The sequence below is a fragment of the Furipterus horrens genome, unplaced genomic scaffold (assembly GCF_987537825.1).
Source record: "Furipterus horrens unplaced genomic scaffold, mFurHor1.1.pri manual_scaffold_7, whole genome shotgun sequence".
NCBI lineage: Eukaryota > Metazoa > Chordata > Mammalia > Chiroptera > Furipteridae > Furipterus > Furipterus horrens.
This window is the reverse complement of record NW_028327177.1, coordinates 26140981-26157490: the sequence shown is the minus strand read 5'-3', so window position 1 is coordinate 26157490 and position 16510 is coordinate 26140981. Positions and strand designations below refer to the sequence as shown.

General features: G+C 38.4%; 1 protein-coding gene across 3 annotated transcripts in view; it reads left to right on the top strand.

Annotated features, from left to right (window-relative positions):
• Positions 1 to 16510, top strand: part of GRHL2 (grainyhead like transcription factor 2) — a 140321-nt gene that overhangs the window by 28615 nt on the left and 95196 nt on the right. For all 3 annotated transcript variants that reach the window (XM_090283495.1, XM_090283494.1, XM_090283496.1), the window contains exon 2: positions 14261 to 14456. In XM_090283495.1, coding sequence (XP_090139621.1) covers positions 14261 to 14456 — 196 coding nt within the window. The remainder of the gene's footprint in view (positions 1 to 14260; positions 14457 to 16510) is intronic.

The window sequence follows — 16510 nt, the reverse complement described above, 5'->3', positions numbered from 1 at the left end:
ATGATTCAATTAAAATAATTGAATAGACCCATTGCATATTAATATAACATTTAAAAATAAAATAATTAAAAATATTTAAACAAAAGAATTTAAAGAGAAGGTGGTATTGCTTTACATTTTAAAATTCTCTTTAATGTCTGGCTTAATAGATAACTGCTGGATTCTTATATATGAGCTTCATTTAGCCTGTTGTAAAATGTTATTTTGGTTGAAATACATATGGAAAAAATTCTGCTTCAATTGATAGTTAGAAAAGGAAAACCTGTTTTCATAGCCTTTTAAAATAATTATAGATATTCTTTGATACTGCATAAAAATTCAACAAGTGATGGCTTCTTAAAAGTTAGTTTTAATGTGGAAACTGATATAATAAAATGAACTTTCTATAGTGTTACATTAAATCCCTAGGTCTGTCTTGCATTTTGAATGGACCTTTTCCCTGTGTGTGATTTTGTAATGTCATGCATTGACATTTGGAAATATTGGTTGACTGAGTTAATAAGATCTTCCAAATGTTAACATGTTTCATTATACATTAGCAAAAAATTATATCTACTAATATCTTCATCAATCTCATCAGAAAATCTTTAAGTATTATACAGTTTTCAACAGTGGTTAATGCTAGTTTTAAAAAATTCTAATTTTTACTTGAAAACTCATTATTATTGGCAACAAATGCTATCAGTTGTTTTACTCGAAATGATAAACTCACACTTGGTTTATATGTGTGAAAGTGTTACCAAACAGCAAAGGTTTGGTGTTAAAAGAAAGGCATCTTTATTCAAAAGCAGACACATAAGCCTATCAAGTCACAATATTAATTACTTAACCCCATCAATCAAGGCTAAACTGTTAATACCTGGGTTCTCCTAGCTCTTCCCCTGTTAGTTTCTCTAGAGTTAGTTTACAAAAGCTACACAATTCTGGGAGAACAGCAGGCTTTACCTTAGAGCCTATTCCCTCTAGAACACCCAACGAAGAATAAACCTGCCACCCTCTGCCAGGCCTGCCCAATCCTAGTCTGTGCCCGGAGTTCCTTCCCATCCAAAATACCATAGATTGGAAAACACAGGCAGCTGCAGCACCATCATCTAGGCATCCTTGAGAAAAGAGAGAGAGCCAGAGAGCCAGAGAGCCAGAGAGCCAGATCCTGAAAGAGAGCCAGCTCAGAAGCCAGAAAAGCTCAAGAGCCAAAGAGCCAGCCCTCTTTTTTATTTCCATTGGCTCTGGAGGCATTCATCTTCTCAGCCAGTTCTGTTCTAGACTGCCTTCCATTGCCCCTGCAAACTCCTCCTATGGCCCCTCCTACTTCTCACAGTGATCTTAATCGGATCTTTCTATCAAAAGTGTTGGCTAAACACCAAGTCTGAAAACATAGTTTGTTGGTCTGTCATTCTTTCATGTAAACATGGAGTTTTATGGAAAAAGCAGCTAGTTCACTTTTAACTCAAACAATCGCACAGATTCTTTTCCTGCAGGCAATCATTGTACTTCAGTATGTAGTAGAAGTGCTTTATATGTACTACCCACTTTGTCACACAGAATATTGAAAAGATGCATATCTGAAGTTTGAGATTAAAAATAGTATTTTATACTACTTTATCAAGGACATTCTCAAGTGAAACTAGCACTTTTTGTTTGCTTGTTTCACTTTTATTGTGTGTGTTAATAAGAATGCAATGAGCCCTGGCTGGTGCGGCTCAGTGGATTGAGTGCCGACCTGTGAACCAAAAGATCAGGGGTTCAATTCTCAGTCAGGGCACATGCCTGGGTTGCGGGATAGGTCTCCAGTTGGGGGTGTGTGAGACGCAACCAATCAATCTATCTCTTTAAAAAAATTTTTTTTAAATATATTTTATTGATTATGCTGTTATAGTTGTCCCAATTTTTTCCCCTTTGCTCCCCTCCACCCAGTGTCCCCTTTTCTCCAGCAGTCCCACGCCCCTTAGTTCACATCCACGGGTCATGCATGTAAGTTCTCTGGCTTCCTCCTTTCCTATACTATTCTTAACATCCCCTTGTCTATTTTGTACCTACCAGTTACGCTTCTTAATCTCTGCATCATTTCCCCCTTTCTCTCCCTTCCCTCTCCCAACTGATAACCCTCCAAATGATCCCCATACCTATGATTCTGTTCCTATTCTGGTTGTTGGCTTAGTTTGTTTTGTTTTTATTTTTTAGAATCTGTTGTTGATAGTTGTGAGTTTGTTGTCATTTTAATATTCATAGTTTTGATTTTATTCTTTTTCTTAAATAAGTCCCTTCAACATTTCATATAATAATGGCTTGGTGATGATGAACTCCTTCAGCTTTACTTTGTCTGGGAAGCACTTTATCTGTCCTTCCATTCTAAGTGATAGCTTTGCTAGATGGAGTAATCTTGGTTGAAGGTCCTTGCTTTTCATCACTTTGAATACTTCTTACCAGTCTCTTCTTGCCTGCAAACTTTCTTTAGAGAAATCAGCTAATAGTCTTATAGGCACCCCTTTGTAGGTAACTCTGCTTTTCTCTTGCTGCTTTTAAGATTTGCTCTTTATCTTTAACCTCTGGCACTTTAATTATGTGTCCTGGTGTGGTCCTCTTTGGTTCTAGCTTGTTTGGGACTCTGTGCTTCCTAGACTTGTATGTCTTTTCCTTCACCCAATTAGGGAAGTTTTCTTTCATTATTTTTTTAAATAAGTTCAATTTCGCTCTTCCTCTTCACCTTCTGGCACTCCTATGATTCAGATGTTGGTATATTTAAAGTTGTCCCAGGGTTTCCTAAGCCCCTCCTCATTTTTTTCAATTCTTGTTTCTTTATTCTGTATTGGTTGACTGCTTATTTCTTCCTTATGTTTCAAATCATTGATTTGAACCCTGGCTTCCTTCCCTTCACCATTGGTTTCATGTGGATTTTCCTGTTTCACTTAGTATAGCTTTCACTTCTTCCCATATGAGTTTGCCATGCTCAAGCATGTCTGTCAAGTCTGAGCATCATTATCACCAGTGTTTTGAACTCTTCATCTGTTAGGTTGGCTATTTCCTTTTCGCTTAGTTCTCCCACTATAACCTTGATCTGCTCCCTTTTTAGGGCATACTTCTCTGTCTCATCAACTTGACAGCCTCCTATGTTTGCCTCTGTGTTTTAAGTAGAGCTGTCACACCTATTACATTGTAAGGGACAGAGCCTTAAGTATTCATCAGTGTGGGACACCAGTTTCACCACGTTGTGATGCTATATGTGGAAGAGGGGTCTGAGAGGGAACAATGCCACTTGCTCAGCACTCGCCCTTTTCCAGGTACTTCTCCCACTTCTCATATGGGACTGGTATCCCTGTAGCTGTTGCCCTGGTTGTGGTTCTCAGAGTGGGTGGGTTTGTGGATGTTCTAAGACCATGTGGGCCTATAAACAAATAGAATCTGCTGAGAGACCAGCAGTTCCTTCCACCACCCTACCCCACTGGTTTTCACAGTCAGAAGCAATAAGGCTTTATTTTCTCCAGTACTGGTTCTGGAATGGTGAGCTGTGAGGTCTGGTCTGGGGCTGGGATCACTCCCCAGGTGTCCCTTCCAACTTTTATAATGTGTGACTGCACTTTCCGCCAGCTGGCCACAGCCTCTGCCTTGCCACCACTGCCACTGCTACCACACTGCATTCTTTCCACCATGGCTCTGCCCCTCCTACTTGTCTGGATGAGTATTACTTCTTTATATCTTTGTTTGTTGGACTTCCATGCAGTTTGATTTTCTGGTAGTTCTGGTTGTTTTTAGTTTTGAGGTAGTTGTATTCCTCCTTAGCTGTGGAAGGAGGCAAAGTGTGTCTACTTACTCCTCCATCTTGGTCACAAGGCTGATGTATCTCTTGCACATCAATGTTTCTCTCCCTCTCTTTCTTTGTCCCTCCCCCTTTCTCTAAAAATAAATAAACAAAATCTTAAAAAATAAATGAATACAATGATTCAAGGACAGTTTGATGTCACTGCCTTGATTTATTTTAAGAACCGAAACTTTTACCCACCATTAGTTTTGTACCATCAGAGCAAATGTTGACATAGTGAATTAGGCAAATAATGTCTTAGTATCATTATAAAAATAGTTTTGACTTCACAGACCTCTGAAAATATCTGAGAGACATATTAGAAGAATTGCTGCTCTAAAATATCTATACCCTGTCTTTATCCTAGGAATTATCATCACTGGATTTTTAATAGGCACATTTAAACTTATATTTTCTATCAATATCAGAAATTAATCATTATCCATTACTATTTTTCCATGCAAAGCAAAATCTTCAGTATAACTACTATTTTACAACCCTTCAGATATTTTATTTTAGTTTAGTATTATCCTTAAGAATCCTTTCTTAGTGGTATAAACTTTATTTTTATGATCAGAAATTAGTTATGGTTTATTTAATATTTCACTGGTTTATTTGATACTCTGATTGCTATATCACTTTTCTTCCCTACCCATGAATGCCTTTTTTCACTTTGAATTGAGGAATAATTCTTTCCAAAGGAATACATGAGTAGAATAGTTTTTGAATCCATTCATGACCTAACTTTTGCTTTGTTAAGGATTCCGTGTTCAAATCTCTTTTCTTGTCTTACAGAATTTAGTGATGCAGATGAGAAGTTTACTGGTTGACTTGTTTTCTTGTAAGTTACTTAGTGCTTCTTCAAGTTGTTTTGGATAGCATTTTCTAGTTACTCTTTAACATAGAAATTTCACAAGCTATGGCTTAATGTATTTCTTTTATTATCCTTTTCTGAATTTTGGAGCCTTTTATTCTCAAAAGTCAAGTTTCTCTTCAGCTGGATGGGATTTTCTTCTATTATTTCTTTGATTATTTATTTTTTTCCTTTCATTCTTTTCATTGCTTTTTTCTGTAACTTTTGTTAGTTGAACACTACACTTTTTGGACTTTTCTTTTTCTCTAAAAACTGGGAAAATTCCTTGTTTAGATTTCCTAGATCATTAATTTTTTTAGGTCTTTCCAATTCAAACCTCATATAAAATTTTATTTTTATTTTAGAAATTATGTATCTTGTATTGAGATTATTTCTTTTTCATAGTGACCTGACCTTGTTTTGTAGGGGTAGTATCTTTTTTAAAATATTTTCTCTACCCAGTATTAGTTTCCTCATCAACAAGCTGTTTTGATATTCTTGGAGCTTCTCTTTCATTCTTGTTGGTTTCCTTAACTATCTGGCGAGTCTTAGTTTTTCTATTAAAAGTGAAGAGTTTGATCACCTTTCGGAGCTGGAAGGGTTTGTTAGCAGAGTGGAGCTCACTCTTTTCAGAGTGGGCCGTTCGTTCTCTTAAGTGAAGGAGTGGCCTCAGATGCTGAGGGTTTCTGGAAGATTCCTTTCCATATGTACAAGTGAGGTCCGAAGGGGCTGGACATATGGGAGGGTTGTCCTGTTGCTCTAAGCTGAATTTTTCCTTGGTTTCCATTTGATAGTTTAAAGTTCCTGTAGGCATTTTCCCAGGTCATTTTTCTCTCTAGTCTTAGGGCTCCCAAAGGCCCACTCATTCTATATTTAAGTACTGAATGTTTAGCTAGTTCCTCTGTGTGTATTGTACTAAAGGAACACTGAATGGCTGGCTTGGTTACAGACCCTGAAGACTCTGAGTTAAGAGTTTTCCAGGCTCAGTGGGAAAACAGGTGCTCACTTATGCATTAACCACTTCTGCACCAGAGCTGGTGTGTAGCCTTGGGTTTGGTTTCTCCTCTATTCCAATCTCTTCTGCCTTCTATCTTTTAGAATTGGACAAAATTTTTGTTTCCACATTGACTATACACGTTTTTACTTTTCTCACTTTGAGGGCAATCTGTCAGATTTGAAATGATCTTAAGATGAAAGTCTGTCCTCCAGCCCTTTTTTTTTTTTAATTGTTTTTCAGTCTGTGCTCTGCACCCCTCCCCCCCTTTTATAATCCTCACCAAAGGATATGCTTATTGATTTTGGAGAGAGAGAAAGGATCATTGATTGATTGCCTCCTGTACACACCCTGACTGGGGATTGAACCCATAACCTAGGTATGTACCCTGACCAGGAGCTTGAACCCGAGACCTCTTGCTGTAGAGGACAATGCTTCAACCAAGCGACCTATCTGGCCAGGGCTGTCCTGCAGCCTTTTAAGAGACTTTTGTGTTTTGTTTTTTCTGCTAGAGATTTGAGCACAATAAGTTCCTCTGAAGAATGGATTCTCTTTTTAATTTTTAAGACTGATTTGCTTTAAATGATTCTTTCATTTAAAAATTGTATTTTTGGTCAGGATCTGAATATAATGTCTCCAATATTTTCTTATTTAATGTATATTTCATGTCAATCATATAACATTTTTCCACAGGACATTTGGAAAAGCTGGCCTCTAGCTATGTCAAACTAAAGATGAGCAATGAAGAGCTGCTATCCGTCATTATTTATTTGTGTTTCCTGATATGTTGCATATCCTGCAGAATGTTTCAGCACCTTGGAATTCTGCAAAGAATCTAAACACATTGTCTTAGTCTTGAAGGAGTTTATAGAATTCCCTTTGCACATTTTCTCTAAAATTCTGAATTTGTAAATCTCATTTACTTGTATGTAAGAAATTCTCCGTCACATTGATCTCTTGTATCTCTCTTTTCAAGTAACTTTTTTTTTCCCGGATTATGAAAATAGAGCATAGTTAAGAACTGGCCACAGAGAGCGATGTTTAAGAGCTCAGGAATGCAATTCTGGTCTAAGCTCAGTGCTACATGACCCTGGGCAAATTACTTAGCACTTGCTGCTCACTGTCCTCTTCTATGTAAAGCGCATGTTTATATACCTGACTTTAAGGCTATTACAACCTATGCCAGGGGCTTAGGACGCTATCTGGCATATGGTAGGTGCTCAATAAGTATGTGTGACTTCTTATTACTGAAGACTATTTGAAAAGTAGAAAGAAGCAAATAAAAATTCACATATAATCACTGTAAACATTTTGAATTCAGATTTCTACACACACGCACACACATAGATTATGATCTCTACAAGTTCTCTACATTTAAAAAATTCTTTTCTTACCCTCTTCCTTTCACTTTCCATTGTGATATCTTTTTCTTTATGGTTGTTTTTATTATTTGATGATATGCCTTTCCTGCAGCTTCTTAATTGTATTTCTAATCCTCTCAATCTCAGTTCCGGGTTACTTAATAAATTGACTAAGATCATGCCTAGGGTACTAGAAAAGCTGGAGTGACAATGGGAGAAGGAGAGAGAGTGCGTGCATGTGTCATAGATATGCTGGAATCTGCGGATAAGCATATGTTGTTATTAGTGTATCTAAAAATGGAACCATCATAATTTTTATACATGTAAAATTTATTAGAGTTTATAATTTTTTAAAATTGTACCTTTTACATAGTGGAGGTTATCATAATATTTTCACTGAATTGAATCCTCTCTCAAATATAACAGTCTTCAACATGAAGATTATCAATATCATCCCAGGTTTGTGGATTCATTTCATTTTCCTTGAATCTTATATGGATTATTTCAACAGTAAAAGTTTAGAGTCATTAAGGACAAATGCTCAGTGCAGAAAGTTCCTAATAAATTTCAACCCTTGTTCTAACATGGAAAGTATCTGTTATCTCTGGTGATTTGCCTCTAGCAAGCACCAAAAGGAGAGTTATTACTAAAGATAGCCAGCAGTGAAATGACTAACATCATTGGCATTTAAGTTGTGACATTAACTCCCACTAGGACTATTGGTTCATTAGTTTCCATTTGAAAGTCTTATTCTGTTAATGGAGAAAAATGCCAAGATTTCAAAAGAAAGAATAATTGTCACTTTTTGAAACTTTGCTCTTTAGTTTCTGAATACTGTCTCCCCACCCCCGCCCCAGGGAGCTGAAGTATTATCTGTCAGTAATCAATAGATCAGCCTCAAGCAATTGAATGGATGAAGACTAAATCCCAACTGTTATACACCCAGAAAATAAGATATTCTATTGATCTGAGATACTAGTTTTGAAATAAATTAGAGTATTTTCCGTATTAAAAAAAGATACAATATCCTATTTAGAGAACAGAATTTATACCGTATCAAGAGGAATACTGTATTTGTGTGTGTGTGAGAGAGAGACAGAGACAGAGAGACATTGAGAGACAGAGAGACACTGAGGTGGAGGACATAAAATCCTGACGAAAATTATATAAAAGTATCAATTCTTAAAGAGAGGGAACTGGCTTGTCCTGGGTGGAAAACATTCTTTTCCCCTTAATTCAAATCAATGTTGGGAATAATGAGCAACAGATGGGAAAAAGAGTCATGACTATCAGACATTTGCTGGTTGGATTTGCCTTTCCCCTGCTTCCCTTTGGTCTTCATGTAAATTTGCTTGGTTTCTTAGTACTGTAGCTCATATGTAAAAAAGAAAGATGGATGAAATATCATTTGTTTAATTTGAAGGCAATAATAAGAACATGAGGGAAAGATAGTTTACTCATAAATAGGATCAATATTTGTTAAAGTAAATTTATAACTATGCTTCCTAAAACTAAGGCAACTTGCATTTGTATAGCACTTTATAGCCCACAACCAGCTTTATAAATGTTATAAACTGATTTTACCCAAATATGAAAAATGTAGCTTTCCCATTCCCTTAACAGTACTTGAAACTCAAATTTATACTTCAATTCCTCAGTTAATTTGCATTCACTCATTCGATGAATGTTAATTGAGTACCACATACGAGGCAGGCGCAAAGTGTGATGTTGCCGTGAACCAAACGAAGAAGCCCAGCTCTGTGGAGAGTACATTCCCGTGACGGTACACAAAAAACGAACACCGAACAATAAATAAGGACGCTACATTGAATGTTAGAGGATGGTGACTGCTAGGGAAGAAAGAAGGATTAGAGAGCTGAATAATGGAGATTGAAAGTTCTCGAGGGATTTGAAATTCCAGGGTGGGTTGAGGCAGGTCACTACCTTAAGTAGGGTAGGCAGGGTAAGTGTCCTTGTGGTGAGATTTGACTTAAAGGAAGTACGCATTAGCCAAGCGTATTTGGGGGAAGAACATTCCAAGAAGATGAAACAGTTGAAGCCAAGGCCCTAAGGTAGAGACAGGGTAACCAACGAAGCAGGATCGGAATGAGTAACAAGGAAACTATTAGGGGAGGAGGTCGGAGAAGTGAGGGGGGTGAGATCCGGCAGAGTCTGGCAGACCATTGGAAGGATCTTGACTTAGTGTTCTAAGGGAAATGGAGGATTGAGCACAAAGTGACCTGATGTGATTTATGATTTTTTAAAGGTTTTATTTATTTATTTTTAGAGAGTGGGGAGGGGACGGAGAAAGAGAGGGAGAGAAACATCCATGAAAAAGAGAAACATCGATAGGTTGACTCTCGTACGCCCCCCGACCACGGTCCCTGACCAGGGATCCAACCCGCGACCTAGGTATGTGCCCTGACCGGGAATCCAACCGGCAGCCTTTGGGCTTTTCGGGACAGCGCCCAACCAACTGAGCCACACTCGTCAGGACTGATTTATCTTTTAATGGGATTTCTCTAGATGCCGTGTTGTTGAGAATAAACGGGAGAGATGGGGGAGGGGTAATGGTAAAAGCAGGGCAACTTATTAGGAGACTAGTCTGCGTAACGTATCTCAAAGCTTAGCAGCAAAAACCAGCAAATATTAATTACCTCACAGTTTCTGATAGGAATCTGAGAGCAGTTTCGCTGACTGGTTCTGACTCGGGGTCTCTCATAAGGTGGTAGTTAGGTTTGTATCTGGGGCTCTGATTGATTTAGGCGTTGGCTCTGGAGAATCTACTGAGCACACTCGTGGTTGGTGGTAGTCCTCAGTTCCTTGCTAGCTGTTGGTCAGGGCTTCAGTTCCTCCCCATAATATGTCAGTTTGCTTTTCCTGGAGGAAGATAGAGAGAGAGAAATTGAGATTTACCAAGATGGAAGCCGCAGACTGTATTATCTAATTCATACTATCGCTTTTGCTATGTAACCTATTGGTCCTATAAAGCAATTCTGGAATAATGTGTGAGGAAAAACTCTAGGAGGTATCATTGGGGGTCTCCTAAGAGAGAACTGAAATTAAAACTGAGATTTATTCATTTCCAAAACCATCCTCCCCCGAGATTATGGGAAAAAAAAAAAAAAACCCAAAAAACAAAAACAAATAGACAAAATAAAAAAACAAAAACCAGTGCCCTCCTAGGAGTTTGAAATAAACGGATGATGAGAAATGGATTGAAAATGATAGATTGTGTGACTGGTTCACTCTCCTCATTTTTGTTTTGTGGTCCCAAGTGAAGTGGATTTATGCCTGGATTTGTTGACTCTTGCTACATGTATTTTTAGGAAGTAAGGACGTTGTGTGCTAATTTTCATAAGCTTCAATCCAGGAAAGCATTTCTGCATTAGGCTCTTAAGGGGTGGGGGATGGTAGGTTGTTTCTGAAGGTGGTCATGTTCGGAAGCAAAATTTTCGTAGCTTGTTGGTTGGGATCTCAATCACGTGACTGCTCCACCTCTTTCACTACTAAAGCTGATGACTCATCTCTCAACTGTTCTCCCAACATAGACAAAATGAAGTCATGGATTAAAGAAAACAAATGAGAACAGAAAAATTATATGTGTGATCTAACTTAGCCTTAGCCTTGCTGTGAATGCTCAGGTGTTAATCTAGACTTTTCTCCGGAGAAGATCCAGAGATCAAGTTTATAGTTGCTTTTTATAGTTTTGTGCTTGAGGCCACCCAGAACCTAATACAACTAAAGTTACACAAAAGATACTTAAAAAGCTGATCATAGCAGAGTTAGAACAATGATGAAATCAAATGATAAAATCAACTACAGAAATTGTTTCAAATTTTGGTAAAAGCTGCTGTGAAACTTTCCTTTTTTAACCAGTCTACATTTTTGCTCACTGTACCAGAGAGATTATTCTGTTGTTATAAAACCAAGCTTTATTCAACAGTGCTTTGTACCAGAGAGATTATAATCTGTGAAGAAAAAAATACCGAAGTCCTTACGCAATTAAAGGGAAGAGCACAAAAGGCCCCTTTGGCCATCAAAAGTATTAAAAGAAATGAGTAAAGTTGTACTTTCCCAGAATATTTCTTTCCATGTAAGTATTCATCAACCATTTCATCATAGAGGAAAGGCTGATGAGTCTAAATTTATGAGGGAACATTTGTGCTGGGAACAGATGAAATCAGCAATCCAGGAAGCTCAGCGGGAGGGACCAGGGACTTTAAGAAGACTCAGGGAAAAATCTAGCCAGTGAATCAGGACACTACTTAGTATAGATCAAGAGCTGGCTCTTATCCTTCAGCCTGGCACTTCCTGGGAAAGTCTGGGAATTAGCCAGTGTCGTAGTTAACACTCCCCTCCCCCAGCAATATGTGCTTCTCTAAGGCATGAAACAGAACAAAACCCTCATCATTTTTGATAGTGAGGTAACTGCGGATAACATGAAGCTTTTCATTCCTTCCTGTAGGACTGAGCATTTTTAGAAAGTGTGCATGACGCTGGACCCCCATGGGCAATGACTAGGGCTCAGAATCCTCTCTTTCACCCTTTAAGTAGAGGCTGCAGACCAGTCACCCAGGGGGGCCCCAACTGAACAACTGTGGTAGTGGGGGTGTTGGCACTGCCACACGTAGGCCTGCCACCTCTGCCTTCTTGGTTCTCCCCTGAGGCCCGATTTCTTCCACCTGTAGACTTTTAGGAGTCCACCAACATTTCTGTCTCCAAATCCAACCTTATCCTATACAATTAATAATTTTTACAACAGAAAAGTGATATTATTTTCCTGTTAGATCAAAGCATGCAAATTTCCCTAGCTGAGTTTCCAAAGTGGATACAGAAGTGCTCCTTTTGTCAGAAAACTCTTATTTTTCCGCATTGCCAAAATATTCTTAAGAAACATTTCTCACATCTGCCCATTTCAACATTGGCCAGCACATTGCTACCTATCCTTCAGGACTTCGTAGAAACTTTGGCTCCTCGTTGACCCTCTAGCTTAGTCCTCTCTGTCATATACCCTCAGGACTCCATCCCTTCCCCTTTCTCACATTCATCGCTCCTGGGGTGCTCTCTCTGCCCCACTGGATGGCCAGCTACATGGGCTACAAGGCAGCACCTGTTTCATTTGCCATGGTATCCTCTATAAGTAACATAATGTGTGGTACCTACGGGCTCTTAATAAGTACATCGCTAAATGACAACTTCATTTTTCCTTTAATTAATGACTATTGTTAGCACTTTTAAATTATAATCAGTTTTACCAAAAATTCATATACCCGTAAGCTTCACGTGAAGGAACATAGAATTGTGCGGGGCTAGTAAAACCTGTTATTTGCATAGCATGTACAGTTTACAAAACTATTTTGTCCATTATTTTTTTTTGATTCTCACAATCACATTGTGAGGTAAGTAGGGTGGGCACTGCTATCTTTACTTGAGGCACAAAGAAACTGAAGCTCAGACAGTTTTCCACCACTGTAAGTGGTGAGCAAGGACTCACGTCTGGGGTCTCTGAGACTCCTGTGTCACCATCCTTCCTAATGGTTAACAAACAATTTCTCATTTACTTCCAGAAACTTGCTTATATCCTTTTAATTCAGCTCATTTGCAATTGGATTACTATCCTTTCTTTCATCCCAAATCAGTTCTGCTAAACCACTGGCACAAGGAGTTCAAATCAGGGGCCTGGAGACCATTTAACCTAGATTTTCAACCTGCTAATTGTGAATTTCCTACCCCACATCTCCAAACATACTTTACCAATGTCAGTGTTATTTTCTGACCTTATACCAGTGCGTGGCACCACGCCAGCACAGAAATGACCCACAACACCCTGTTGTGGGTTCATACCAGTTCTCCATTAGAAAGTGAGCGGAGAGACTGCTTACCACAAGAAGGTTCTGGAGAAATGTCAACAAAAAGGGACTTCTTTTGGAACCGAATGACCATCAAGACCTTTGGTGGCTGAATTTCCATTGATTAGTGTAGGTGTTGCCCTCACCAATCCTGTCACTTGACCCTGTTATGTTACTGTGAATGGACAGAGGTGTTACTGAAATACAACATCTCATTGTTCCATTTTGTTTTCATTTCAATGAACAAGTGAAAGAGGGCCTGCAGATGAGGACCAAGCCTCTCTAGCCTCCTCTGCTTGACAGCTGGATCCGGGGAGCTGCTGAGGTCTTTGGCTATTTGAATCATTATCACATCCTCCTTAAGAAATTGCCTTGTCACCCTGGCTGGTGTGGCTCAATGAATTGAGTTCTGGCCTGTGAACCCGAAGGTCATTGGTTCAATTCCCAGTCAGGGCGGATGCCTGGGTGTCAGCTAGGTCCCCAATTGGAGGTGTGTGTGCGTGCATGCGTGCATGGGAGAGGCAAGAGATCATGAATCTCTCACACACTGATGTTTCTCCCTCTTTTTCTCCCTCCCTTCCCCTCTCTCTAAAAATAAATAAATAAAAAATTTATAAAATAAATAAATTAATAAAAAGAAATTGACTTGTCAATTGCTGCTTTACCCAAGTTTGGCTTGGTTAGGGTTAATACATGATCACTCCAGCGCCTTTCTATCAAATCTCTACTGCAGTCTCTACTGAACATTTTCTAGATGCACACCTTACGCTCCATGATGAGTTTTGTAACCTATAGCTTCTGTGTCATTAAATGTAGTAGGATTCTGTGGCAACACTGTTTCAGCTCTTTGCTTCTTATCCTTATTACGCAGCATATCTGCAATATGTCTTGTTTGCAGAGTAGCTTATATTGCCTTTTTTAATTAAGAGACTTGGATTAGCCTTTAATGCTCTAGCAATTTCAAATGTAGATTAAGCTACATGAGACAATTTTTAATAATCATTAACATGCAATTATATTTATGTATTATTGCACACATTTCTAATTAGAACTCAGAGAGTTAAATGGAACCTGCTTCCTCACAGGGTTTCAATGTAATATTCATTAATGAAGAATAATCAAATAAAATGATTTGACTTCTAAGATGATTAGATATGGATAACCAAGTATAAAGGGGACAAACTTACACTACTTATACAACCTTTAAAGATCATTATTACTTCTCACAGTGAAAAAATAAATCAGCGGCTTTATCAATGCAATGTGACAGTCACTTTAGTTTTAATCTTCCCTCCCTCCACCCCATTCGGGGGAAGTACAAATTAACCATGTAATCTGTATATTATTAGTGGGAAAAGGAGTATTTGTCCGATCACGAACCTCACATTTCTCTTGCTTTTACAGTAATAAACGACTGGTGGCCTTAGTGCCCATGCCCAGTGACCCTCCGTTCAATACCCGAAGAGCCTACACTAGTGAGGATGAAGCCTGGAAGTCGTATTTGGAGAATCCGCTGACTGCGGCCACCAAGGCTATGATGAGCATCAATGGTGATGAGGACAGCGCAGCTGCCCTGGGCCTGCTGTATGACTACTACAAGGTAGACTCTGCAGCCCCACCTCCCTCCGCTCCCTGCCCCCAGGACCTCCCCTCAATGGTGGGACTAAGGGACAGAATCATTATCCCAGAGAACAAATAGTATTTCCACACTCCTATGGAATTCATCCTCTTCCTGTTCTCAGCTATCACATAATTTAGTGATTGCTCAGTTGTTGGGCATTTAGGTTGCCTTTAGATTTCCATTTTATAAGAAACATTCAGGGTTTCTAGACTTTTCAGTTTTATAAGGAATGCTCTTGTTTCTGGAATTGTAGCAATTCCAAAACCTAATTTTGTTTCAGCCCTGTCTACATTTGTTTTGATGGGTGCTAAATATTTTGAAAAGCCCTTAAAACAAAATAAGTGTAATACACTTCTATTACAAAAATACCTGCCCTACAGTACCTTCAAAATAAGAGTATTTCAAGAAATCAAACTACAAACAATGGTCTGTCTCAACTATAAAGGACTATATATCTGGTATGACCTGCTCCCTTAGAACCGGTGAGGTGTATAAAATCAACAAATATTTACTGAATGAGGAGATTTATTGCCTGCTTTGATGGTAAACACCATTGGATAATGCTGGGGATGGTAAACACCATTGGATAATGCTGGGAACTGGCTCAGAGGTGAGAATGGTGGTGTTTATTTTGCTGATTGGGCACAGTGAACTTTTGATTTTAGAATAGGAACTATTTGTCATGTCTCCCTCTCCGTCTATCAGGAGAAAATCACCTAAAAGGAATAATTTCCCTTTTAGTAAGTTTCAGTCTTGTTTTGTTATTTCCTTCCTGCTTACTCCTTCCTGTTTCCTTTCAGTAGTCTCCACTCTTGCAAGTTGTGTTTTTGTCTGTTTCTCTTTCATGCTTTCGAACAATCTCCCAGGGCCATGCAACTCTGGGACTGCCCACAGACCTACTCTTCCAAAGAAGTTCCCTGCAGTTACTCATTTTTCTTCCAGCCCCCAAGAGGGCTCCCTCTGTGGGGACATGAATGAAAGCCAAGCCAAATTGGCCTTATCTAAGATGCAAAACAAGGTACGAGAAACTGACAGGTCAGACCACCTAGGGTATATTAAATGGGGATATTATTAACTCAAATAAATGCATCCTTTATTATCAGACAGTGCTAGAGAAATATGTGAAGGATATTCCACTGGTACCCTTGCCAGTCTCTGCTGATTTTTGCCCCTTGCCAAGGGAGCAGAGTTGGCAGCTTTGGACAGCCCTCTTGGGAAGATGTAAAACTCCCAACATGGCTCCTGCTGTAGCAAGAAGGGATTTTAACTTTGGAGGACTTGGGCTCTAGATGAAAGAATGTATTAGGTCCCAAGCTACTTTTCATGTAAGTAGGGCAATTTCCTCCAGTAAACAGGTAGCACCTGAAAAAAAAAATGAGCCTGAAAAACGAAGATGGTTTCATGGTAGGCTTTTCTTTCTCCTTGTCTTTGTCTGAGGTTGTTTTATACTTCTAATTCTTTTTTGATGGAGGAGCTCATTTGAAAAATACAAGGATGAATTCTACATGTTTTGAAGTAAAAATTTCAAAATTTATTGAGGATGGTACAGAGACACAGAACTTGTCAGTTAGACTGCTTTCGTGTGCTAGGCCATTTCTTGGAGGTTCGGCTTTATTGGACGTTTGTGATCATACATAATGTTCAGAAATTGTCTCATCCTTAAAAAGAATTTCCAGTTTTCCTTTATAATAAAAAACAGTTAAAACTTGATAGTTTCATCAATTTTTAGTATCTAGTAACACATCATTAAAGTGACCCTGATTTAATCACTTGGATCATTACAACTTCTTTTTGTAACTTTTATAACTATATTAAAACAATATGTTACTTAATAGTTTCATAAGGCATGGAGGAAATATATTAAGATATATTTTTAAGAAATACATTGTTCTATTTTAAAAATTGATTTTGTTCCATTGCTGTGAAAGGGACAAAATTTCATATATCTTTATTAGATGCCAGTTCTTTTGTTTTAATGAAAAAGACAAACATACATAACAACAAAAATCATTAGTAATTTATGAAAGCAATAT